At 37.7% G+C, this 27,644-nt stretch overlaps 1 protein-coding gene across 1 annotated transcript; it reads left to right on the forward strand.

Annotated features, from left to right (window-relative positions):
* The first annotated feature begins 24,860 nt into the window (after positions 1 to 24,860).
* Positions 24,861 to 27,082, forward strand: LOC129724599 (SOX domain-containing protein dichaete). The gene has a single exon (XM_055679600.1). It carries the CDS (start codon positions 25,288 to 25,290, stop codon positions 26,221 to 26,223), a length of 936 nt encoding a protein of 311 aa, XP_055535575.1. The 5' UTR covers positions 24,861 to 25,287; the 3' UTR covers positions 26,224 to 27,082.
* The last annotated feature ends 562 nt before the right edge of the window (positions 27,083 to 27,644 follow it).

Here is a 27,644-nt window from a genome sequence, read left to right on the forward strand (position 1 = left end):
TATATATATATATATATATATATATATATATATATATATATATATATATATATATATATATATATATATATATATATATATATATATATATATATATATATATATATATATATATATATATATATATATATATATATATATATATATATATATATATATATATATATATATATATATATATTAGGGCGGTTCGATTTGTAGGGGATCAAAAAATCGCTTAGGCACATATGATTTTCGGATTCTAGGGATCAGAATAACATACTTTTCTCAAGAAACCATACCTCTAAAATGAATTCTGATGTCCCTTGTACTAACGTGTAGGTACCCAAAAGGTCAAATTTAAAAAAATCCTGTTTTGACCCATTTAGAGTGCCCCAATCGAGTCCAAATGTATGACCGACCCCCACTAACTTTGGAGGGCCGACCCACCCATGCTAGTGTTACCCCCCTGGGACCCCCCTAGGGGGTCTCCCATACAAAAATATCAAAAAATCACCATTTTTGGCACTTTATATGACAAAAATCAGTGAAATGGCTATTATTTTTCCGCACAAATGAAGTTTCTAGGAAAAAAATGTTTTTTTTTTGTTTTTGGATTTTTGTTTTCTCCTGCTTCGCATTCGGTCCTGAGTCTTCAGCGCATACATACACAATTACACATATTTCTGAGCCATTCTCATTGCAGATGGCGTTTGCAGTTGGCGTCCTTTTGAACATAAAATCGTATATCACTCTGTTACATCATATGTAATATTTTTATTTCGACCAGTCAGGCGAGCACCGCTGGTATGCTACCACAACGGCTACCACGCACGGACGCTCCGTTTCCACTGTTCCCACGCACACTGTAGAACCAGAGTGAATAAATAGAGTGACGCAGAGTCTGAAACCAGAAAAACCAAACAAACACTGCAAAGTCGGGTGTTTTCGTCAATGAAATAGTCTGCTGGGAGGCAACAAAAATCCATCCACTGTTTCCTCACAATCGGATTCTTCGGGAACCGAAAAAAACTCACATTCCTTACTGTTTTTTGTTATTACACAAAACGCACTTCATTTTATCTATCTCTATCAAACTTTATCAAACGAACTTGTTTTAAATTTAAATACAATAACAATCTTTTCACTCTGACAATAACAACACTCCGTTGAAGTCAACTGGAACTCGAGCAAAAAGGGGCTGCCAGAAAAATATTTTGGTGGATACATAAAAAAAACCGTGTTGCTGTTTTGACTGAACTTCTCTCTGCGTCACTCTATCTATTCACTCTGTGTAGAACTAGTGTAGGTTTCGTATAGGATAGAAACGTCAACATAAATCATTCTACATCGTCCGCCAAAGAGTCAACACCTAAAATAAAAACCTGAAAGTGAAAGTGAAAATTGTTAAAGTCAAAATATATTTTTTTTAGTTTACAATGAACCCGCTAGATGAAATAGCAACAACATCATCAGCTATCGAAAACCCAATGAGTCATATACCCAAGCATGATGTTGCTGTTTTTGGTGTGTCTTCTGATTTGAATGATATTAATTTACCAACCGATCTGGATATCTTGAGATATTATTTTTACTTAAGCGAACGTGCAAAAACAGAACAAAAAAAGTTTTCTTATAAACAATTCTCTAATCACGTAACAGATAGGTTGGTTGGAATTTGGGAAAACTTGATATGGAAATAATTTCAAAAAAATATGTTGCTGTTAAATTGAATAGATTGGTTGACAAATACCAAGCCGAAATTAAGAAGACGAATAGAGACCTTTTAGTGTTTACCGGTACTCTGAACGAAATTTTTTATATTGGAGCATGTAAATGCGATTTGACGGCAGCTCAATGTAACTGCGGTTTGGTTCCAGAACGCCTCAAAGAGTTTATGCACGATCAACATAAACAGAGAAGACTAACAATTGATACATTTCTGATGGAAATTGAAGAGCAAGGGACATCGTCATCAATGCCAACAATGCCAACATACGAGGATCCCGATGATACAACATACGTAGACGTACCGATGACGGTTGATGAAGATGTTATGAATAGAAGCACAAGTTCACAATACACAGAAAGATACGATTGTTTTAACTTTGCCTTGATGTGTGACAGATTTGGTGTGTCTGATAGAGTAGCGTCAGCATTGGCAACCAGTATTTTCAAAGATTTTGAAATGAAAGATCAGTATGGCGAACCTCTCATCATGGATAAATCGAAATTTCGTAGAGAAAGAGAGAAATGCAGACGAATAGTGCTCCGCAAAAGGTTTGATGATTCCAGTTTAATAGCGTTTTCATTCGACGGCAGAAAAGATGATACTTATACGAGAGAAAAAATTGATGGTAAGTATCATAGTAGGATGGTAAAAGAACCTCGCCTTGTTATTTTGAGAGAACCGAATTCTCGATTGATTGGTTACGCAAAACTGGTAGAGGAAAGTGCTGAATACAAAACAACAAAATTGAATGAATTTTTCAACGATAAAAACATATCTCTGGATGCATTGATTGGCATATGCACTGACGGTGAGCCAACAAACACTGGCACACACGGTGGAATTATACGAAGATTCGAATTGCTGCTAAAAAGACCATTGCATTGGTTTGTTTGCCTTCTACACTTCAACGAACTTCCGTTTCGACATTTGTTTGGGGTTTTGGATAAATCATCCACCACTGGACCAACATCAACAACCGGGAAACTAAGCAAGCAAATTGAAAATTCTGAAGCTCTTCCGGTAAGTCATTGCTATCACTCATTTATTATAATTTTCTAACATTTTGAATGGTGAAATCATAATAAATTTATTTAATTATTATATATTTTTAGGTGGGGAGCGACTTTCAGAGAATTGCGTTGGAAAATATGCCTCCTGTTGCAGAACAGCACGAATATTCCACCGATTCGCAGTACTTATACGACATGGCACATGCAATTTCTAATGGCGTGGTTTCTGTGGATCTGGCTAACATAAAACCAGGGAAAATTGTACATTCTCGCTGGCTCACCAAGGCCGCTAGATTATTACGATTATATGTGCCAATGAAAAAACCACCTAAAAATTTAAGAATTCTGGTTGAATTTATAATTAAGGTTTATGTGCCAATGTATTTTAATATCTAGTATTACAGCTCTGTCGTGTACGGTAGTGTATTATTTTTCAAGTACATTACTTGGGCACAATTTCTGGAGCCAAATCTACGCACTGTTGTCAATCATGTAATTAAAAATAATCCATATTTTGCACATTCGGAAAATATCTTGCTATCAATGTTGTTTGATGATAGGAAAGAGGTGCGCGACTCTGCTATCAAGAAAATTTTACGATATCGAGACAATGTTGAAGACCCATCGGAACTTAGAGAATATAAAAAACCAGATATAAACTTCCATTGCTTCGATTACACGAAAATGATCGATTTGACTGATAAAAATAACGTATTTGAACCACCATTCACGCGAATCATTCCGTATGAAACATTGATAGCATATTTAAATGAAGATGATTCACCATTTACTGATCCGCATATTCCATTACATATACAAGGAACGGAACAACACGTTCAACTGCTAGCTAGCGTTTCCAAACGAGTAATATCGGAAAATGTAGAGGCTGTTATGGAGGCGACATTAGAGAGCCGTGCGAAATTGCCCAATGTTGAAACCAAAAAAGATTTCAAACAATAATTTTTTAGTTTCTTTCCTATGTTCTGATCGAATAAATTTTTAAAGAGAAAACAAAAATCCAAAAACAAAAAAAAAACATTTTTATCCTAGAAACTTCATTTGTGCGGAAAAATAATAGCCATTTAACTGATTTTTGTCATATAAAGTGCCAAAAATGGTGATTTTTTGATATTTTTTTATATTTTTGTATGGGAGACCCCCTAGGGGGGTACAAGGGACATCAGAATTCATTTTAGAGGTATGCTTTCTTGAGAAAAGTATCTTATTTTGATCCCTAAAATCCGAAAATCATATGTGCCTAAGCGATTATTAAATCGACCCACCAAAATATATATATATATATATATATATATATATATATATATATATATATATATATATATATATATATATATATATATATATATATATATATATATATATATATATATATATATATATAATGCATGCAAAATTTTGACTGTTTGAGCATAAGCTCAATTCGCCTCTAAATAAAAAATTCTAAGCGATGACATGATTTTTTTTTCAATAAAATGTTCGCTGTTCCTTCAACATCTGCGAATATTTTTTTGCAGAAGAATCCATGTTTTGATTATGTGCGAGTCGAGCAGAAGAAAAATTGCATTTCTGATGTTTTCGTAGTTTTGTGAATGGTAACACATTACGGGATTCGATTTACTTTTTTACTTTTACCTAAACTAGATCTTGGGACATTTGGCTGGAGGAAAGGCCGCATTTCATTAATTTAAACATCGATTAGGAGGCGACTTATGCATTAATTTTTTTTAAATTTCTACGTAGTTTTGTGGATTATAGAATCAACTTCTTCTCAGACGTGTTTCTTAGGACACCAACAAACATTTTCGTTATAAAAATTCACATGTCATCTTTTTAGATAACTTTATAGAGGAGAACTAAGCATGAATGATCATGCTCAATTCTTATTACTTCGATTTCTTTTTTTCAAAAATCACATAAAAGAGGTTTTACTGTAAACGATTATCGAATATCTGAACATCACCCGAATTTGGTATATTCGAAACTGGAATGACTGGACGTATAAGATGTGAAATATTTTTAGAGTGAGTTGTGTTAATAAAGCAATGAATTATACAAAATGATTCCTAATTTTGAAACCTTTGATCCCGAGCATCGCCGGGAACGTTCAACTAGTACCAAATATAAATGTTTCAGGAAGTAGAATGACGCCCGGAGGTCAGAAATTGATTTCACATGTCATTGTGAAATCCAAGATGACGACTTCCGGTTTCTGAAATAATGCGGGAAGTGTCCAAATACCACCCAATATGAGTATGACCACTTTCAGTTTCTGGAAAACAACCAAGCTAACTGAAGACCACCCAATACAGGTATTTCCGGAAACAGATTGATGCTAGAAAACAGCTGAAAATGACCAATGTAGATATTTTCAGAATAGAGGAGATGTACAGAAGTCAAAAGATGTACAGAAGCCAAAAGTCGAGGATGTTGTCATTCCGATAAAACCAATCATTTCAAACGATTTGTCCTTTGACTTTGATCATATCCTTTTGCAGACTATAACCAAATCGCAAGGAATCAATGAATTTCGAATGTTCAAAATTATTTAATTAAACACAAAACGCGGGCGGGACGAAGTTTGCCGGGTCAGCTAGTATCAGATATTAGTTCACTTTCGATAGAGCGCATGAATTTCATGGGTGATCAATTTGAAGTTATGTTGTTCGTCTACGTCAAATTTATGAGTCTTCGTAATAAATTGGAAATTCTAACTTCAAAGATTTTTTCTTCATTACAGCAAACGACGATAATATAACTTCGACAGTGCAGCTTTAACATAGCGTTTATCTCATATTGAAATCGTACCTGGCAATCTGGGACAAATTTACGACAAGGGCTCCGAGCAGTCCCAAGCAATTATGGAAAATAATGTAAATTAAACATTACAAGATCGCCATTATCGGTGCGACATTCCCAAAAGCAATAACACTTAATTATAGTGTGAGCGCTCTTTGGTCCACTAGGAGAAGACCCAATGTCAGTTTTACAGCACCGAACCTGAAAAAGCCAAGTTGTCCCGAAATCGATCGGGAAAGAGTTTCCCTGGGCTCGTAAAACGATCACGGCAAAACAAATATTGTAAATTTGGGTCAAAAAAAATTCCCCCCGAGATGAGCAATTCAGTCTGGGCCTGTATTCTCGGCTTGTTCGGCCGTTTAATGGAACCCTAATTAGAGGCGATTGTCAATGCATTACGGACTGTTTGTTTTTCCTTTGTTTTAACGGTATATAAATACATTTTTCTGTCAAAGCTGGGTAGGTCGTGGTTGTTTGGTTTGTTTGAGTGTGTTTGTTACGACGTAAAAAAGTGCTGTTCGCAGGTAATGATACTAAGCTCTTCTATTTGGTTTTTAGCGGTTTGCTACGGGTACCTGCTGGGGCTTACTGAAAGTAACAATCAACCCTTAATTAGTTATTATTTAGGGCTTAGTATGTCTTACAAAAAATCTACCTATCATTTAGTACAAACCTGTTAGCTATCCATGTGAACAATGAATACTAATGAAGCTTTGCCTTCTTTTAATTTTACCCACAGTAATATATCTTAGTAGATGGATTACCATTTAACAGAAATAATGACAATGTAATTACTAAGTATTACGTTATATTTGTTTTATATTTTTTATATACTTACGATCAATTATAAATGCAACACAATGCATTAGCTTTTCGAAAGAGATATAAAAATAATTAAAAATCATTACCTGTGGGTAAAATGTAAACAATTCTGCCAAAGCCCTGCAATTGCTCAGTAACTGAGAAGTGCAATTTCTTAGTACCACTACCAATTTCGCTTGCAAACCGTCGTAAACCGGGGCAGTAAAACAATTCATCTTTGTCCCGAACAATGGCTCATCAGAGAGATTTCCAATGTTTGTTTTTGGTTTACTCGGAACAATGAAACGGGCGTAAATTGTCGAGAACTGTACGTAGGCGTACACTTTCCTTACCAGAACTAACAATTTTACTACCCTCTATGCCTTAGCTATCCATTTCTCATATTTGTACACAATTTATAGCATCCGAGGGTCGTCTACCCGGCGGGACCCGATACCTGTCCAGGCAGCAACCGAAGCTTCGTAGAACAAACAGTGCAATTTATTATGTTTGTTTTACACTAATGTCGGACCTCCGCATGGCAAAGAGCGTCATGACCGATACCGAAGGTAGATCTTTGTTCTGAACTTAACTTTTTAATTGGAGCAAAACGCCCCTCCCCGACTGTACAGTACAGGGGTTTCCTTACAGTCGCTCACTGCATGCATGCAGGATTCTTCTTTCGTCTCGCCCACGCCGCCGGCAGAATCCGTCATAATCTCGAGAGGATAATGGCTAAGGCAAACAAAAGGGGCTCGCTGCCCCGGAGGGAAAGCGATAACTGGCCCTGTAAGCTGCATTGCGGTCACCGAGAAAAGAAGTTAATTTCAAACAGCTCCGCGGGACATCCATCATCCAGTTGATGGGGAAAACCCAGCCTTCGGTGCGGAATTTCCCGCATTAACGTGTACCCCTACGCTTCGCTGGGAGCTTAAGCAAATATTTGATTAACCCTTTCTGGTGTGAAGTCGGTAGGGGCTAATCTTCCCCGCTGGTGGATCGCTTAATCTAGGTCAGGTTCCAGTGGTCTTGCTCTAACTCTAAAAACACGCATATATAAATACCTACACTATAATAGAAAGTTTTTTTTGCGATGTCCATAACGTTATAAAAGTCGTTTTGAGAGACTTTGCCTAGAACTTGTAAGAGAAATGCAAAGTAAAATTAATCATTATAAATATTGTGATTATTGCGAATGTGATCGATTGGCATTTGGTTGTCTCAACATGTCCTCTTATACGAGAGCAACCAATAGTTTTATTTGGATTTAAAAAACACATGCTTGCGAGTGTAAAAAAGCGTGTGTGAGACCAGGGCTGCTGCTAGTATTCTACAGTGAACATAATAAACCAACCAACCAACCGTCCAAACGAAATGCCTTCGATTGCCGCTATTTTCCAGCAACATATAGTTAATAAATCACACTAATCTGGTAATTTATTGATTTTCGCAGTAGTGAGCCTCCCGCAGGAGCTGTCAAGTGCTAGCTCATATGGCGACCGGAGACAAGACACTAAAACGCAAACGCATGAATAAATTTAAATGCAAACAAGAGTTCATTTCGTCTCGCCGCTCCAGCGTTCTCCACACGGTCGCAATCGAATATGCATATAACCAATAAAAAAACCAAAAGAATAATTTCCGCTCGTCCGCCGCTAAAGCACCGAAAGCGTGCGACTCTTTCTGAATGTCACACATCGAAAGCTACCAGCCGAAGCGGAGGTTTCCGCGGCATAGACACCAGCATCCGCCCGTCCAGCGCGGAACAGCAGCCCGCAACAATACCGATAATCACCTGGATTATCACCTTCTCTGTTTACCGTGATACTCGAGAGCAGAGCTCGAGAGGGCACTCGAGGGGTGGTTCGGAATTTTCCGATCGGGCCCCACACCTCAAACACACTTCAGATGAAATTAAAATCTTCATTTCTCCAGCACCGTTTCCTTCCCCACGGTGTGACGCGCCGCGTGTTGTCAGAGTGATGTTTAATCTACACTCCAAAACGGGTGGAATCCCCGGTACAGTAATGGCGTTTCGCGAGTACACAGCATCTGGTTGGGGGAAAATGACGCCTCCTGATGCCACAACCATCGCGAGCCTTTTTCCCGAAGGTGTCGGAATTCGCGCATTCTGCAGGTAATGAGATAGACACTTGAACTTGAATTCCAATTTGGGTTTGAATTTGTCTAACGCCGTGATGAGATTCTATTTGCTCAGAAGGGGGAGTAATTCTAAAGTTTCAGTGATTAAAATCATTGATCTTTGTCATACGAAATGTGTTCTATTAATTTCCTGGCAATTATAGCCATGATCAGGCTTTTATTTGGGTTTAAGTCAAATTGATTTTCTAGACCTTAAGAAGAAGGGGACACATTCATACAAATCGTATCACTTGGGGACCTACACGACAATTGTCAGGTAGAATAGTAAAAGTTTTATTTCTGCACTATCACCAATCCAGCTTTCCACGAGCGGTAATGGCGGAAAATGCACGCAGCTCATTTTGATGTTTTCTGTACTGCCTATAATGTCTGTGATCTGTGACGCGATATAATGCATTGTTTGTAGAGTGCTGAAAACAAACTTCGAAAGTGGAGTGTATTCGCATTTTCCCCCGTTGAAACTACCGCCACCGTATATCTGACTACCGGCTGTCGCACTGTGCGTGTTATCCAGCGAGTCCTCATTATAAATTGGAAGAAATACGTAGTGCAAAAGTTTTGGTTTCGTTTCGCTCGAATTGAAACTGCCGGCGTATTGTATTGTGTTGCTATAAAATCATCTTTCTGGCGCATTACGCACACCGATAACTGCTTGTTGTGTCGCTCTCTCGTAACGATGTCGAATTTAGCGAGAACACCCCCTGGAGCTGTGCACATCAAAACAACCGCTACTAAACGGTCTCGAATCGATAACGATGCAAATGTAAATACACTTACGCTTGATTCTGCCGTTCAAATGCTAATGAATCAGTTTGCTGGAACCAGGGGAATGATTGACGATTTGCGTAACGATTTACATTGCAAAATTGACACTGTGAGACTAGAACTGGAAGATAAACTTGTGGCAGTATCGCAGGATATTAACTCGCTCAGAGCGGAATGTACTACAAAATTGAACGATCACGACGTAGCTCTGGATAAGCTGAATGAACGGGTCGACAAAATCGCCACTGCAGTTGATAGTCTTGAAAACCGGAATGAGTTAATCGTCAGTGGTATCCCGTACATGAATGGTGAGGATATGAGTGCATACTTTAATGCGATGTGTAAGCAACTTGGACTCAGAGAATCTGCTTCCCCACTAGTTGACGTGAGACGAATGAAATCGAAAGCGTTGAAAGATGGTGACGAGTATCTGGTGGTGCTTCAGTTTGCTCTGAAAAATGCTCGCGATAACTTTTACAGTGCCTACCTACACAAAAGGAATCTACAATTAAACCATATTGGCTTGAACTCAGTGCGCAGAATCTACGTGAATGAAAATTTAATGGTCTCAGCACGAAAGGTGAAGGCGGCAGCTCTACGAATGAAGAAGGCAGGCAAGTTCTCCTCGGTTTTCACGAAACTGGGGACGGTGCAAGTGAAGGTAACACCGGATGGTCCACCTGAACAACTCGATGGTTTTTGTAGCGAATTTCTATAAATATTAACTTGACTCTGTTTTCGAAGTTTGTTAAATTGTTTGTATTGTGCTAAATTTTAATTATCAAATTGTGTTTGTACTGAACTGAAATATTTATAGTTTTATGTTAAAACCTGTGATATTACATTAAGAAACTTTAGTTAATTATCTCTCTCTAACTGTACAGCTCTCGAAAAATTGTTTTCCAGTTTTGTCAAATGTCATCGACAATTAGAACTACCTCTGCGAACATACCTGGTGCAGTATTGAATGCAGCGCTGATTTCAGGCAAGTTCAACATTTGTCACGGTAATGCACAAAGTCTTTGCGCAAGAAAAAGTAATAAATTGGACGAAGTGAAACTTTTACTCGAAAACTCAAAAATTGGACTGGCGTGCTTTACGGAATCATGGTTGACGTCAAAAATTAGTGATAATGTAGTTGCTGTTCCTGGGTACACAATCATACGTAATGATAGACTGTATAGACGGGGTGGTGGTATTGTGATGTACTACAAGGACGGACTTCGCTTCTCACACGTTTTCAAAACCAACATTCCACCAACATCCGATGATATAACTGAATGTCTGGCCGTTGAGTTATGCTTAGGCAATGAGAAAGTACTAATAATGTGTGTTTATAATCCACCTGACAATGACTGTACAAATTTCCTGTACCAGAAGCTTACTGACTTTGCTGTTCGCTACGAGAACATTGTGCTCATTGGAGATTTCATTACTGACCTAACGCAACCGAACAGAAAACGAGATCAATTTGAATCAATGCTTCACAGTTTATCATTCACGTCCATTGGTGATGAGCCGACTTTTTTTCATCGGCATGGCTGCTCACAACTTGACTTACCCATCCTAAGTGATCGTGAAAAAGTGCTACGCTTCAACCAAGTTGGTTTTCCAGGGCTTTCGCAGCATGATCTTATCTTTGGATCACTGAATTTTAATGTTACCACCGTTATAACTGTTCAAAAATACAGAGACTATGTTCATTTTGATCCAAACGCTATAGCTAACGCCGTCAGCCGTATCCCGTGGAATGAGTTTTATGCTATCAATGATTCCAACGAGCTAGTTGAGTTTTTCAATGAGCATATAGTAAACATTCACAATTAATACATCCCGCTTCGTATTGTGAGCAACCGGAGAAAATCAAATGCATGGATTACTTCTGAGGTGCGCAAGTCCATGATCGAGAGAGATATGGCTCATTGAGACTGGTGTAGGGCTCCATCCGAACAAAAACATCTGGCACGACAACTTTACAAAAGACTGAGGAGCCGAACGAACTGTCTGGTCTCCGCAGCGAAAGCACAATACATGAGCCAATTCCTTGACAGTAGAATCTCTTCCAAAGTTCTCTGGCAACGGGTAAAAAAACTAGGTGTATGAAGGCAGACATCATTTGAAAACTGTGATCTCGACCCTGATGAAATAAATCGCGCGTTTGTGGTGAACTTCGCTGTGAGCGGCAACGATAATAGAGGCAACGGAGTATACCGTGCTGGATCGAAACCCGTACAGTATCGAAATCCGTACACCTTGATGTTTTTCTTCAGTTTTAAGCATTACAAAAATGAAAACTCATATAAAAGTTACATGTACATGTCCGTTGAACTATTGGCTTTCTGTTTAATTGAACTATGCGCCAGTAGGCTATGAAATAAAAATATTAAAAATAAAAAATCAATCGTGTATCGGTTCAGTTGTCATTTCGTCGCATCGTTAGAGATTTCACTAAGGAAACGTTCTTCAGATAAAAACGTTTTTCAAGTGGGATATAAGTGTTTTACTCTGTGAATCTTTTTGAAATCGATTGAAAAGGTAAGTTTTTGTCATTTTCGAGATGTGTATTGTCTGGTAAATATTGCAAATTGTATTTATTCATCAAAAACTGTGCCGTACGGATTTTGATCTTTGTTACTCGCTAGAATCTAAATCCGTACAGCGTGTGTATCATGCATATTTTGTTGAACTTTCATCCTTGTTTTCAGCATTTTATGGAAGAAAACAAGCATAAATATACGGCAAACAATCCCGAAAGAGCTGTGACAGAAGTGCGCGAGGGAAAGTCGTACCGGGAAGCTTCGAGAGGTTCCGGCGTCCTAGTGACTACGATAAAAGAGCCGTAACTTATGGCTACGAATCTCAATCAAAAGGAGTTCCACCAACCTTCACTGCTGGAGAGTAAGATTTGGATCATGAAGTGGGGTATAGTAATCGGGGGGCCCGGGGCATTTGCCCCCTCCTTAAATCTGGACCTGGAAGAAGGCGTCTTGCAGCTGGTAGTTGAGAAAAAATTTATGTTTTTTATGTCGAATCATTCAATTGGGACCTAAAGCTATTCCAGTTCTTAAATATCATTGAAAGAAAGCCGCATTTTCTGAGCAAAACTTGATTTTCAAAAAAAGTTTATCGTTTTCCTTCGATTTTTAGACGAAAAATAAAAAAATTGCTCGAAATTTAGGGCATTTCGAGCAGTTTTTTATTCTTCATTCAAAATTTGAAGGGCAACGATAAACATTTTTTAAAAACATGTTTTGCACAGAAAGCTGCACTATTTCAGCTGATATAAAAATTAGAAAATCGTGTAAAACTTTAGGAACCAATTGACCGCCACAATTTTTTTTTTGCTTAGTGTAGAATTTTATAAGAAGTAATTCTTACTCTACATGCTCAAATAAACAAATAATAAATAAATATAATATATTTATTCGTAAATTTAAAGATAAATTTGAAAATAAAATTCATTTACGTACTTCTATATCTATACGGGTTTTGATTCACTGCTGTAGGTCTTTCATCCAGTCTATATCGCGTGCGTGCGGATTTCGATTCAAAAGTGTACGGATTTCGATTCAGACGAAAAACTGCGTACGGATTTCGATTCAAAACATGTTCTATTCAAACATGATTTTTTCGAGTTTCAGAGTAGTTTAAATCATTTCGCTTGAAAATAGTGATAAAATATAAGTAGACCTATAAGTTAACATGTCAGTTTAAAGCAATATGTAATTTCTCGATTTTATATTGACCGTTGAAGATTATCATGTGCTTAAGTGTACGGATTTCGATCCAGCACGGTATCTTAACTCACCTCATAATTTCTCTTTTCGTGCTGTGGAATGTTGGGAAGTTGTTAATGCTGTTTGTGACGTGAAATCGAACGCAATAGGACTGGATGACTTGCCGATGAAGTTCATTAATATCATATTACCGTTGGTCGTCGATCAAATTACTCATATTTTCAACATTATTATACTAAGCTGTGTATTTCCCACTTGCTGGAAGCATGCAAAAAATAATTCCTGTCCGAAAGCAGCGCAATTTATCTTCAATATCTAATTTGAGACCCATAAGTATTCTATGCGCATTATCGAAAGTTTTTGAAAAATTGATTGGGAAGTAGATTACTTCTTATACAACTGAAAATAACTTGCTCTCGGAGTTTCAGGCTGGTTTTCGAAAAGGTCACAGTATCAAAACAGCTATTATTCGGGTGTATGATGACCTAGCAGTTGCGTATGATCAAAAGGCCGGTTCTATACTGTTGTTGCTGGATTTCTCTAAAGCGTTCGATACAATCCATCATCACAGACTATGCTTAAAGCTGCAAACACAGTTCAATTTTAATTCTGATGCCGTAAATCTGCTGAACTCGTATCTAACTGATAGAAAGCAAACCGTTTTTTGTGGAGATCGCTGATCCAATAGTTCTGTAATTACTTCGGGAGTGCCGCAAGGATCAGTTCTTGGTCCATTGCTAGTTAGCTGCTACATTAATGATTTGCCTAATGTCCTAAAGCACTGCACCATACAATTGTATGCTGATGATGTACAACTGTACATAAGCCGATTGGGTCTTGGACCAAGTGAAATGGTTGAATTGGTAAACGATGACCTAGCAAGGATTACACAATGGTCTCGACGGAACGGATTACTCGTCAATCAAAGTAAAAGTAAAGCACTACTGATCAAAACCAGATCACGAAATGCTACTCCACACAACTTAGTGCCAGACGTCATTATGGATGGAGGAGTGATTCGATGGACGGAGAATGCTAGTAACCTGGGCTCCTTTTCCAAAACAGTCTTGAATGGGATGGGCTTATACGACAACAATGCGGAAAAATTTATGCTGGATTACGAGTACTACATAGCTGTGCCACGTCTGCTCCAGTTAGCACCCGTCTGAAACTGTTTAAAAGTTTGATCCTCCCTCATTTCCTATTTGGAGATGTGGCTCACATCAATCCCGGTGCTGGTGAACTGCGAAAACTACGCGTTGCCCTGAACTGCTGTGTAAGATTTGTGTACGGCTTAAATCGTTATTCCAGAGTAAGTCATCTGCATCAGAATCTCATTGGATGCCCACTGCAAAAACTTTATGCGCACCGTTCTTGTATATTTATAAAGAGGCTAATTACAACGTGCACACCGTCAACGCTACACCGGAAACTGATGTCCATGCGAGGTCGTCGTCTTTGAAATCTTGTTATCCCACCAAACAATTCGTCTGTTTACGGAAACTCCTTGTTCGTTAGAGGTATCGTTAGCTGGAATATGTTGCCCGCTGAAATAAAACGTTCTACATCGGAGGCAATATTCAAGAGAGACTGTTTAAATTTTTGGAACCGTGCTTAGAGAGATTAGGTTTAAAAATAAATTTAATTAATATACATTAAGGTATTTGAAAAACGAACCTTCAACCGGAAGTAGTGAAATTAAAAAGGTCAAACTTTATACTACTGGACCAATAAAAATATTAATAATAATAATAATAATAATAATAATAATAATAATAATAATAATAATAATTATAATAATAATAATAATAATAATAATAATAATAATCGCATATCTGTCTCATCTGGAAAATCATCGAGTTGAGAAAACAGCGCTTGAAGATATTTTCCTTGTTTTGGGTATTTCATCTGTTTGGGGTGGGTTATTCTAATTTTTTCGTCATAATGTAATGAAATAGACCTCAATCATAACTTCTTCATTGAAGAATTGCCTTACTCGTGAAAATTACAATGAAAAATAAGGGAGAGACTGATATGCGATTGTTTAGGCCATAGAGTAGCAAAATAATCGCATACCAGTCTCACTTTCAACCGCTCGGTGTAGGAAAAGCCATATTTTCCTCTAGTATTTTGAATAAGGACAGACGTTCATGGCCGCAGACAAATCCTAAATATACTGCATGGTGAATGACGGAGACGTCCACCCATTACCCACCCCAATTTTAAGGTCGTCGTTGAAAATGCAAAATATGAGGTTGAAGTCTTGGATATGCTACTGAATAATTACCTTTAATACGTCTTCAGTGCTTCGCAATACGTGCTGAGTAAAATCTTCCGCATCAGCCCATGCATTTACAACAATTTCAACTTGAATGATCATATGAAGTGAGTAGATCATCCACAGGAAATTAACCCCTTGCAGAAAACAGCTTTGCTCAAGGCTATTATCACTCTGATTGACAAAACCAATAACCTTTCGGGAACGAACTTTCAGAAAAAGATGCAGTTTCAGTGTTTACTTAAAATTACCTTTTGGGTGGAATTTATTTGAAATAACCTTGCATTTATTAATTATTTGATGATTTTTTAACAGTAAATAGCTTGGAAAACAGCACCAAGTATTTATAATTTCGATTGAAGATAAAAATATGGCCATACTCAGGAACAACATTTGGTGGGACTGGTATGCGATTATTTTTAAGATGGGACAATTTGACTTCACATTTTTATCTGACTTTTTTAAATAGAACATACTTTTTTGTTTCCTTAATCGATAGAAGAGCAAGAAATAGATAGAATCTGATATTTAACTCAAAAACGATGAAAATCCATATGGGACTGGTATGCGATTATAGGCAGTGTAGGTCAGAGAATTTTCAATCGCAGTAACGGAGTAGAAAATAGGGTAGATCTGCTTAATATAGACCACTTCCTTTAGTGGACCACCTAAACTTCTTACACTAAATGACACATTATAAATATACTTATTTTGATTTGTGCTTTGACAACTTCAATAATGATCTTCATTAGAAATGTTGCAACAGACGTTTACTATAATAGTCTTCATAAAAGCTGCAAAAAATATCTTTTTTATAACAGCTACCTGGTTTGACATGGTTTGTTAACGTTTTCATAGGAAAGGGCTTTACCAAAAACTGTACTGGCATCACACTTTCCGAGCGAAACTAATCAGATTTTCGAAGAACGGGTAGGATAATAGTGTCTTCAAAAGATAAGCAACAAATTTTACTAGAAAAACACCTAAAATATTGAAACGAATAGGGGAACTGCTCCATTATTCATCTCATTAAGCCGATATTCACAAAGAATGCATGGTTTAAACACCAAATTTTCACGAAATCATTGAACAAATAAACTAAATATGCTTACGTGCTCTTATGGAATCGTTTAGCATTGTATATTCAGTAAAATTAGCTAGATTTACCCTGAATTTTGTAAAACAAACCATTTTTCACAACGCTTCCATATCCATCTCAAAACTTGAATCACTGCTCAATTATTCATCTTACGACGCCCCCATATTCATCACTTTGTTAATCATGAATGAATCACGTGATTATGAATGAACGTAGCTGCAGCCCGTCCTAGTAGATTACCTAGATATCCGCTGCAGTTGTTTACGTGCAAAATTGGTAACATAAGTAACTACTACAGTGCTGTAGATTTATGTCAATTATGTCGGAATAATTATACATTTTCAGTATGATTTATTCGTTTTAACAGAAATTGATTTGGTCAATTTTTGATTTTCTTCAACGCAGTGAAAACGGATGAAAATACATACAGTTGAAATTTAGGAATTGTTGAAATTCATCTCATATATTCCTGCTAATTCAAGCTTGTTATTGGAAATCTGAGGTGAGCATTTCGAGGATTAAAGTGTTCTAAGTGTAGTGAGTGATTTTGTTTAGTGATTAAAATTAAAAGTGGACCGCTAGTGATGAAAAAATTTTGGTTGGCTGCTGAACGAGTTCCGCTGTAGCCGTATAGAACAATGCGTGGATTTTGTTTTCTGAGGTAGGTGATTGAATTAAATGAGTTTGCGAGTGCAGATGCCCGACTATAATAACAAATTTAGTGCTTTTAAGTGAGTTTTTGAGGATTATACTTAATGAGTAATCTAAAGTGAACTAATAAGAATCCATTCCATGGAGCAGCTATCATCGAAATAACGCCGCGAATCATAGTTACCATAGTAACCATAAATTTGTTGTGATCGTGTTATTGTACAAAATTGCTGCTAAAAGGCGTAAAACGCTGAAAATTGGTAAAAAATATACTGAAGCAGCTGTTACTGAGTGTCTTCAAGCAATAAAAAGTGGTGTTTCGACTAAAGAAGCTTACAGACGCTACAATTTTCCACGATCTACCGTATTGTTCCGTGAAAGCAGCAACTGGTCAGGAAAACCAAGAAGAGGTAAACCAACAGCATTGACTGTCGCGGAATTAGGATTCAATTGTTAGCTGGATAACTCGGATATCACGTAAAGGATTCCCTATTACGAAACAACGGCTGTAGTCTACAGTTGCAAGATTCATTTCAGAAAGCCCTCGTCATTCGGACTGCAAGATGAAAGCCGGTATGTTGATACAATAGTAAACTTTTATGTTATTCAATATTATTGCAATATTGTCTGTGTTAGATTATAAATGGTACCATGGAACGGGGTGAAATTGATCAATTTTTATAACAATTTCCAATTAGTTTGCTTCATGTACATTTTTCCCGAAATAATTTATTTTTAAAACAAATACTGATATGTGCTTCAGTAAACCTCTATGGCTATTGGTGAAATTTCTATCGTCTACTTCATGGAATAAGTTCGATAATTCTATGAGGTAAATTGGGGTGAAATTGATCACCATTGAAATCCATACATTCTTTTGGCAATGTGCTTTTTTTCGATAAGTTCATGATAAATGATGATTTCTGTACTAAAAAATATCATTTACAGCTAGTTTGGAAACGATAATAACGATACTTCAGGTTAAAATTTGTTTATTTTGGTTCACGAGCTGCTTGTTGTAAAATCTGTTCTTATTTGATCGTCGTTAGACCGATTTCAATTCGGTTTGTTCCAGAAGCTCAAAAACTAGCTCTGAAATTAAAATCTTTGTGGTTTCCTGCGAATTCATCAGTATTGTTTTAATGGTATGGAATGATCATTGTTGAAAATTCCATTTTTTGAGCTTTTATCAAACATTACTCACTTCTTCAAATTATCGTAATTAACCCTCAACTAAGATTACTTTAAGTGAATTTAATACTTTTTTTGTTATTTGGAAACTTGTTTGATCAAATTTGATTGAGTTTTGACTGAGTTAGAAGAATTTTTCGAAAATATGAAAAATTGCACCGGGCATGCAAGGGTTAACTTTGACAGGTATGTGAATCATGCAAAAGTTGCGTTTAAGGACACGTTTACGTTGCCTAGTGTTGTAAGAGCAATATCTTTTGATTAGTATTTTTTATCACAAATTTTCAGGTGATCAATTTCACCCCATTCCACGGTACTGTGGATTCATAAACCGCCATCCAGAACTCTCAGTGCGTAAGCCAGAGTTAGTTTCATCAGCGGCAGCTACAGTTGAAGAGATATATTATTTAGACCTGGTCCACATTAGGAAATTTTTGTGGTCCAAATAAGGAAACGGTGGTCCATTAAAGGAAACTGAAGAGATGATTTATTTCTTTTATTCCAAGAAAATAGAGGTATTATCTTGTTGTTTTTCATGCATAAAAGATGATGAACATGTTACTTCATGTTTATACATAACGAAATACTTGATTCAGTTTAGATATTTACACTTTTTCTTGCAAAATTTGCAGCTACGCTACTAAGTGGTTCATTAAAGGCAGTTATACCATAATTTTTTGAAAAAAAAAATGAAAAGAAAGTTAAAAATTAACTATCTAAAACAGCCCATTTAAAACAAATACTGATTTTTTCATAAAAACTAAGAAAGATTACCTGAACAACGAAACCGCTCATGGAGAAATCAGTAAAAAAAGTTTTGATTTTTTTCAAAAAAAAATTTTTTACAGGGCACATTTTTATTGGTAGAACAAAGTTATTATTTACAACTTTGCCAGATACACTATACCAATCAAATAAACCGTTTTGACTGTAAAAATATTCTTAATTCCCCATAGAGTGCTCTATTGGAAATTAAAAATATGTCTACAGTCGGAACGGTTTGTTTGATTGGCATAGTGTCTTCGGCGAAGTTGTATATAATATTTTGTCCTTCCAAAAGAAAAATTTTTTTTCAAAACATGATAACTTTTATTTCTTAATTTCTAAATGATCGGACTGGTTTTAATTGTTTTGGACATATATTGCAGGTTTTATAAAAAAATCGGATTTATAAAAAATAAGCTCGTTTAAATAATTAATTTTTAATTTTTCTTCTAATATTTTTTAATAAAAAATTTTAATAATAATTCTGTCTTTCCAAAAAAAAATGTAATTTTTTTCTGGAAAGACAGAATTATTATCTAAAACTTTGTCGAAGACGTCAGACCAATCAAACGAACCGAGGAGCTTTTTTTTTTATTTTATTCTCATTTTTCATAATAATATGATCCACTCTTTGCCGGATAAATGAACCACCCTAATGAAACATAATGTATTCGATGTTAGTTATAGTGTATATCACTAATCAGGCTATTTGGAGAGACTAGTGATCAATTTCAAAAGGTAAATTCTAAAAATTTTGAATTCCGCCTTCAATAATTGAAAAAAAAAACGTCCCAGAGTCGATTTCTACAAATTTTTTTTTTTTCAGATGACACCAATTCTCGACGTTCCATGCGTTTTTAAGTCATTTGGCATCAAAAAATTTTTTTCGAAAACCGAAATTTCACGTGCACCCCCCCCCCCCCTCTCCCCTTGGGTGATTTTTCGGTTTTCAAAAAGGCCAAACTTCAATCGCTTTGCGCCACCCCATTTTGAGTCCGATTGAGCTGAAATTTTGCACAGGGTGGTTTTTCAAGCAGGTGAACATTTTGTATAAGGTTTTTTTTTTGAAATTCGAGATGACCATTTTGGCTGGCACCCTAGTATTCATATTGGGTAGTATCCGGTCATTTTCAGCTGTTTTTCTGATATCAATCTGACACCAGAAATACCTTTATTGGGTGGTATTCGTAAGTTTTGATTGTTTTTTCAGAAACTGACAGTGGCCATCTTTAAATTCAAAATGGTGTCCAGGGTTAACGTTTGGTTACCATGCATCATCTCGATAACGGAAATATCCATATTGAGTATTATTCGGTCAATTTCGGCTGTTTCCGTGAAGTTAAAAGCAAAGCCTTGGTGCTACATTCCGATTCGGAACTTGACCTTCTGTTTACTATACACAGACTTCGCAGCCAACTGTTAAGTGTACAGGACAATTGCGTGGCTAGCGCTACGATCCTACTGACACTAACAGGCTCTCCCGTGTCGAGACTCGAACCTACCACGACTGGCTTGTTAGGCCAGCATCATACCTCGAGACCAGCTGGGGATAACGCTGGGGTTTCCATGAAGTTACCATCTTGCAATTTAAAATAGTGCCCGAGGTCAAACACATCGGTCACAAATCGGAAGTCGTCGTTATGGTTATGAACTTCAAAACAGCATGTGAAATCAATTTCTGACCTCTGGGCGTCATTCTAGTTCAGGAAAAAAATAATATTAGAAACCGGAAGTTTCTATCTGAAATTAAAAAATGGTGTCTGGAGTCGGGTTTGGCTTCTGTGCATCGACCAGATTGTTTTAGACTGTCTTCCGGAAAACCTGGTTGAAATATCTGTTTAATTTGGACAGAAGACCTCTCTCCCCTTCCAGAGTACGTAAGAGTGTCAAACCAGCATAGAAATTAGTGTTTGATTTGTATAAGAGCCCTCCCATCCAGAAGTGGGAAGGATGTTGAACCACCATGAAAAAATTTTTTGCTCCCTTTTCATTTACTTCATTCACTCAAGCACTAATGAGTTGTGAATGAAATTTGATTTTTATTTGTATGAATCCGTTCCTTCAGAAGAGGGAGGGGTGTCGAACCATCATGAAATTTTTTCTTGCTCTCAAAAACCTTAACATATCTAATGTGGTTCCATTTACTTAATTATTTCTCGAGATGTGCAGAAATTTGTGTTTCATGTGTCGGAAACCCCACCCTTTCAGAAGAGGGAGTGGTTTCGAACTATTACACTAAAGTCGCTTTATACGCGGGGGATACGTGCTGCGTAAAAAACCTAGTAAATTCCGGTATCCGCGTAAATTCTGCATTCCGAGTGAAGAGAAACCGAAATTCGCTTGAAAAAAATACCGCGTGAATTATGGAATCCGCGTGAATTCCGGAATTCACGTAAAAAAATCCGCGTAAATTCCGCGTAAAAAAGCTGTGTAAAAAAACCCGCGTAAAAAGCTACCTTAGTGTATTTGTTACCTTCAAAAACATTCAGCTGTCGGATTGGTTCAATGGTTAATTTTCGAGATGTCATTCACATGCAAGATTTGGTTCCATTTAGTTGGTTAGTTCTCGAGATGTGCAGAAATCTTTGTTTAATTTGTATGAAACCCCTCCCTTCCAGAAGATGGAGGTGTCTCAAACTATCTTAGTCACCTTTCTCGGCCCCTTATATATAAAATTTCACGCTGATCGGTTCAGTATTTTCCAAGCCTATATGGATCAGACAGACAGATAGACAGACAGAGCTGCATTTTCATATGTATATATATATACATGTAGTCAATCGTAATCTTAGCATTTGAGAAAGTTGAAAAATAATTATTACTGCCTATTACCGCCTTAGACCACCAAATTGACAAAATTTAGAGCAATGTCAATTGGCCCACTTCCAATCGAGTGTACTCCCTAACCTATTGCAAGAAAAACATTTAGACAAGACAGACGGTCGCAATTCTACGTTGTCCTCGCGGTCGTATCTCATACACAATCTCTTTAGCTTTTTTTTGTTTTATTTGGGGTTCCAAACAATCTTTGAATCATCGGGAGTCGATTGGATTTGTCTCCGCTTGCCGCATTGCCTTCCAAATTAGTATGAAAATTTGTATGGGAAAACTACATTGCATTTACCTTTCTAAAGAGTTCGGTAATGCTACATTAGTGCACTAGATTGTGTTATAGTATGGTATATTGTTTCGTTGGAATCATCACCGCTCAATTTCATTTTTGTCGACGTTTATCGGTGGAAAACAAATTAAAAGCCTCAAATTTCAACAAAAAAAAAGTGTTGTATATTTCAAATTTAACAAATACACTGGAGAGCTAGGAAGTCCCTAGCAAAGTTATGGCTGTTAAAAGATTACTATGTCAGAAGTAGATAAGCATCAAAAAAACCTACCTTTTCAAGTCTTGTAGCGTATAGTTTAAGTTGAGGTCTCTAGAATGGAAAATGCAAAAAAGCAGGTTTTCCGACACAAATTGTCTGAGACAAAACTAATCGACTTCCTATAAATTTAGGATTTTTGGGGCTCCAAATGGAACAAGAAAAACACTTAGTTCTGGGGTCACACTACCAAGTTTCATTTTTTTCTTATAACGACGCCCCACTCTAATCACCACCTCTTTTGTATAAAAAACACTTATGCCTTGTTTGTGAAAAAACAATTTTTGAATTAAAAGGTTATGTTGGAACATAATTGCATGTAAAACTTGACTTTTATGTAAATAGATTTCATAATATTTATGTGTCATTATAGAATAAATAATGTTAATAATTTACACAGTAGTTGTTTCCCGTTTTATGTGCAGAATTTTGACAGTTTACAGCTGGAATTTCGTCTGTTCACGTTAGACAGCAAACTGTGCGAAAGCTAGTTGAGAAATTGCACTTGCATGACCTCAGACCGCGCGACATTTTTACCAGTTTTGAACAGTTTGGATTTAGTTGGTGTTTTGTCTTCCGTATCTTGAAGAGGTTCAAGGGAACCTTGATGTGCGACACAATAGTGGTTGCAGAGGGACTGTCAGAACGAATAAATTGATTAAACGCATAGGGAGCGGACTCGACGAAATCCGGTAAGTTTTGGTAGTAACCTGAGCAAACTACACCAAATGCTAAGATGTTGGTTTGATGGCACGTCAAAACAAACTAGAAGTAGGAGAATATTTTGATCGCGCAGAGAGAATGTGATATTTTGTTTTCAGGTGAAAAGTCTTTCTCCCTTACGGCCAGTAGTAGTACAGTAAAACTTGTAATATTATAAACATATTTTTTTAATAAATTATAATACAATTATACCATATAAAGTGTCATATTCGATGGCTTAGTGTTTTTTGTTTAATTTGAAAAACAAACTAATCCTAGTTTTTTTGCGATTGTTCAATAAATTGATTTGTAAACTACAAAGACGTGATTATCCATAGCACATTCATTGTGTCAAATTATTAACCGTAATCATGCAGCTCGTATTAAATGAACAAAACCTCAATTAGCTTAACTGAAAAAATACTCGATGGTTTGTTAGTGGGAAAAAAACCACCAACAATAAATTTCCCGCTAATCTCGACCCATTTGCCAGTCTAACTGAACGAGAGAACACACACACAAAAAAAGCTAGTGAACTCACACGGCAAATATCCCGCAGTCCATGCTGCTATCATTCCGACATTCCGCTCTAAAATAGAACCATTTTTCACACAAAACAGTTACGGCAAAGGGCAAACAGATTGCTTTATAAAGCAAATTAAACCGACAAAACCTCCTCATTTTTTGCCTGTTTCATATTGCTTGACATTTTTCCGAAAGGGAGCCTGGGGGTGGAGGGAGGACCAAACATGCAAATGGCTTTCCTCCGCTCGGACCCGAGCCCTCCTCGAACTAGATGTGAATGTGAGCCTTTTTTGTCAGCAGGACCCATTCCGGTACACAAATCTAACACCTCCGTTTTCGTTGCGCGCGATCGGACGAGTTTGTGGTTTGCTGTGTCTCCCTCGTGGTTAGACAAACCACGAGCGAGCAAGCAAGGTGGATGCGGAATGGGGGAGAGCAAAAAAGCGAATGACTGAGCACAAGCATTGAAAAAATCAGTCAGTTATTGACTCCGACAGTCACATTATTATCAACAATTTACTAGCACATTTTTGTGCGACTATTGAATGCCGATAAATGCACAAAAGCACAATCGGCAGGAATGAAACACGAAAGCAAAAAGGAACAAAAAATATGAAAACGAAACGGAACCAGCGCTGCACGCTCTCGCTCTGTTCGGGTTTTGTTCGTGTTTTTTATTTCTTCTCTTCTGTTGGTTCGATTGTGCCGGGTAAAAAAAGTGAGATAGAGGGAGATAGGTTGTGCTGCAGAGACAAGCGAAAAGAAAAAAGATATGAATGATCGTTCGTTGTGCTGCTGTAAATAGGAATTGTGTGCGCTGCAGAGAAAGGGAAAAATAATGCCTCATCCGGCCTGAAGAATAAATCAACAAATCGGTTTGAATTGAATAATGGATCAGGCGAGAGTGTGAGCGAGCGAGAGGTAGCTATTGGTGGGATTGCGTAGGATAAAGGCAACCAGCAACCAAAGAAAACATCGGAGAAACGAGAAGGAGATAGAGCGAGCTTCCGTTGCTCGCACAACCACAAACACAGACAAACCATCATCGGGTGAGCTAAAACAGAGAGAGCGTAGCGCACGCACACAATGGGCGAATGGAGTGCGAGTTTTAAGATAAAAGGCGTAAACAATGGTCGCAGAGAAATGGAGAACACGCCTTCTTTTCTTTCTGGGACCGTTCGCGGTTGTGTTTCAGCTATTTGTTTTCGTTCATTGTGCGGGGTGCGATTTACGGGTATGGTTCTCGGTACGGTACGTTGTGTGAGTGTTGAACAGAAGGTCTAACAAAAGAAGCGGAGATTACCGGAGCGATCGGGATGAGAGAAGGTGCGCGACTGGCAGAACCGCATTCATTCAGTACGAGTTTGGCTCTTGTGCAGTGAAGACTGGATTTTTTTCACTGCATTCACTTGAACAAATCGGCCGTGTGGTCTCTGTTCTCGAACAGTAGAGTAGAAAAACGTGTTTTGCTTTTTGTGAAGAAAAAAAAAGACACCGCATGCTTTGAATAGGCTGCAATTAGTGGAATAATCAATATCAAAAGGTTTCATTCTAAGTGACTGATTCTGAAAGTGATTTCACCAATCGAGACATTTAGTAGAAAGAATCCTGAACTGAACTCTAAATTAAAGTGAAGTTGAAGATTTTATCAACGTTTGTGTGATTTTGTTCAGCCGGAAAAGGCTCCAATCGAAAATGATTAATCATAGTATGGCCAGCTTGACTCATCCCCATTACGGGTTCTCGCTCGGAGGTCAGATGGATATGCCGCCGGCAGCAGATTATGCCCCGCAACCGAATCACAGTCCGGGAAGTGTGGATGTGAAACCTCGGCTCAGCTTTCCGCCGACTTCCCTGGCAGGATTCCAAACTCATACGCCAACCCAGCATGGATCGCAGCAAACTTCTCCTGGACAGGAGGGCCACATCAAGCGACCGATGAATGCCTTCATGGTATGGTCCCGTTTGCAGCGCCGCCAGATCGCCAAAGATAACCCGAAGATGCACAATTCAGAAATCTCCAAGCGCCTTGGATCGGAGTGGAAATTGCTGTCTGAGGCACAGAAACGTCCCTTCATCGATGAGGCCAAACGGCTCCGCGCCAGTCACATGAAGGAACACCCGGACTACAAGTACCGCCCACGACGCAAGCCGAAGAACCCCCTAGCCAACGCAGCGAATGGACTCCCGCTCGGTATGCAGCAACCCGGCAAAGCTACTCTCGGTTCCGCCTATCCGTTCCCGCAACTTCCGCCATACTTCGCCCCTGCGCATCACCTCCAGCAGCTGGAGCAGCACTACCCCGTTCCATACTTTGGTGGATTTGACCCGTTGACCCTGTCCAAATTGCACCAATCGCAGAACATGCAGAGTACCTCACCGACTGGTCTGGAAGCGCAGAAAACTCAACAGATGCCTCCGACCTCGCTTAGCTCCTTCTACTCGAACATCTACAGTGGAATCTCCGCTGCAGCCGCCGCTGCCCCGCTATACGCCGCCCACTCCAACAGCCTGTACAACACATCCGTGTCGTCCGCATCGCCCGGTTCCAGTCCCAGTGCGTCACAACAGCCCAGCGTACTGCCGGATATCGAAAACTCGATGCGACGGCCCGTGCAGGTTATCTACTGAAATACTGCACTAGCAGTACTTTCCGGAAGTTCAGCTTTGACCGAAAGACGATTCTGTAATCTGACTCCAGCGTGTACATATTAGTGATTAGAGGGATTGGATGACGGAGGTTAGCCGCGGTGATGACGGGCGTCATGCGCCTCACCGAAGAGGTGGCAACAGTTTTGTAATAAGGCTGTAAAGGCGAACGTAATACAAGTTTAATTTATTCATGTGAAATTTTCGGATAATAACCCGAGACTCAAAAAGGAACGCTACCCCTCACACAGAGTATAGTAGAATTTTTTTTATTATTATTTCTTGCTAAACCGAAACCAATAATGTTCACTTACTGTGTATGTAAATAGCGAGAGATTTATCGTTAGGCACGATGTTGTCCCGGAGAGAAAAACGAACGTTTTTTTCGTTTGTGTACTGAGAGAAGAACTAGAAAAAATAGGCTAATCATTAACGTATCGTAGAGCTTTTTATGTTAGTTCCGTTTTTTGTTTGTTTCAGAAGTAAGATACTGTAATTGGCTTTCCGTATCGAAAAGAAAAAAAAACATTCCATCAGTGAAAATTGAGATTATCTCCCATCTCGTGACGAAAATCCAAATCAGGAAGCTTTTGTTATTATTTTTATTTTGTTTCTACCGGTCTCGAATCGACAGGACAAAACGAAGGGATACAAGCTTTATACTCCTATTACCGCGTAATATTACGAATGATATCATTAGAGCGGATACGACTCTCAGCCTGATCTGTGCGATCGCAGCAAGAAACTGTATCAAACTAATTTTATTTGTTATCATTAATATTAGCCCGCCGCAAGGTTTACAGTAAATTGTATGAAAAATAAAACATTTGAAAAGAAGAAACTGGTTCTTTTGCTTTGGCTATGTACGAGAAAGATGATTGAGAAAATTTCCTATTCTATCCTAAAGCAGTTAAAGGGGATTCCGTCCGCCGTCGGTGTTTATCATTTATCGATTTGTAAGATGAAGTAAATGACTATTCAAGTTGGTATTGAACAGTATAACACTCTACTATGGTTCTATCTGAAATGGTGTTCGAGTATCAAGATTGGAGGGGAATAAAATAATTTATGCATTATTTGCATCAAACTTGCTATAGAACATTTTTCATGTGTTAAAAAAAATTGAGGACGATTTTTTATTGCTTGCTAGCGTACTATATATATAGTATTTTATCGTAAATTTGCAGATAAAATAAAACCTTGATCCTTTAAAGTACTGTACAAAGATCTGAAAATATAAATGTGGGAAATTTTTTTATCATTTAAAATTTATTATCGACTCCAGAAAGAGTGTCCTCATAAAATCAATTCACTGACTGTAAGAAAATTTGAGCCGCCGATCCGAAAGATGATTTGTTCTCCTCGACTGGTTAATTATTTTGAATTCCCGAATGTTACCGTCT

This window comes from Wyeomyia smithii, chromosome 2 (genome assembly GCF_029784165.1).
Source record: "Wyeomyia smithii strain HCP4-BCI-WySm-NY-G18 chromosome 2, ASM2978416v1, whole genome shotgun sequence".
Classification (NCBI taxonomy): Eukaryota; Metazoa; Arthropoda; class Insecta; order Diptera; family Culicidae; genus Wyeomyia; species Wyeomyia smithii.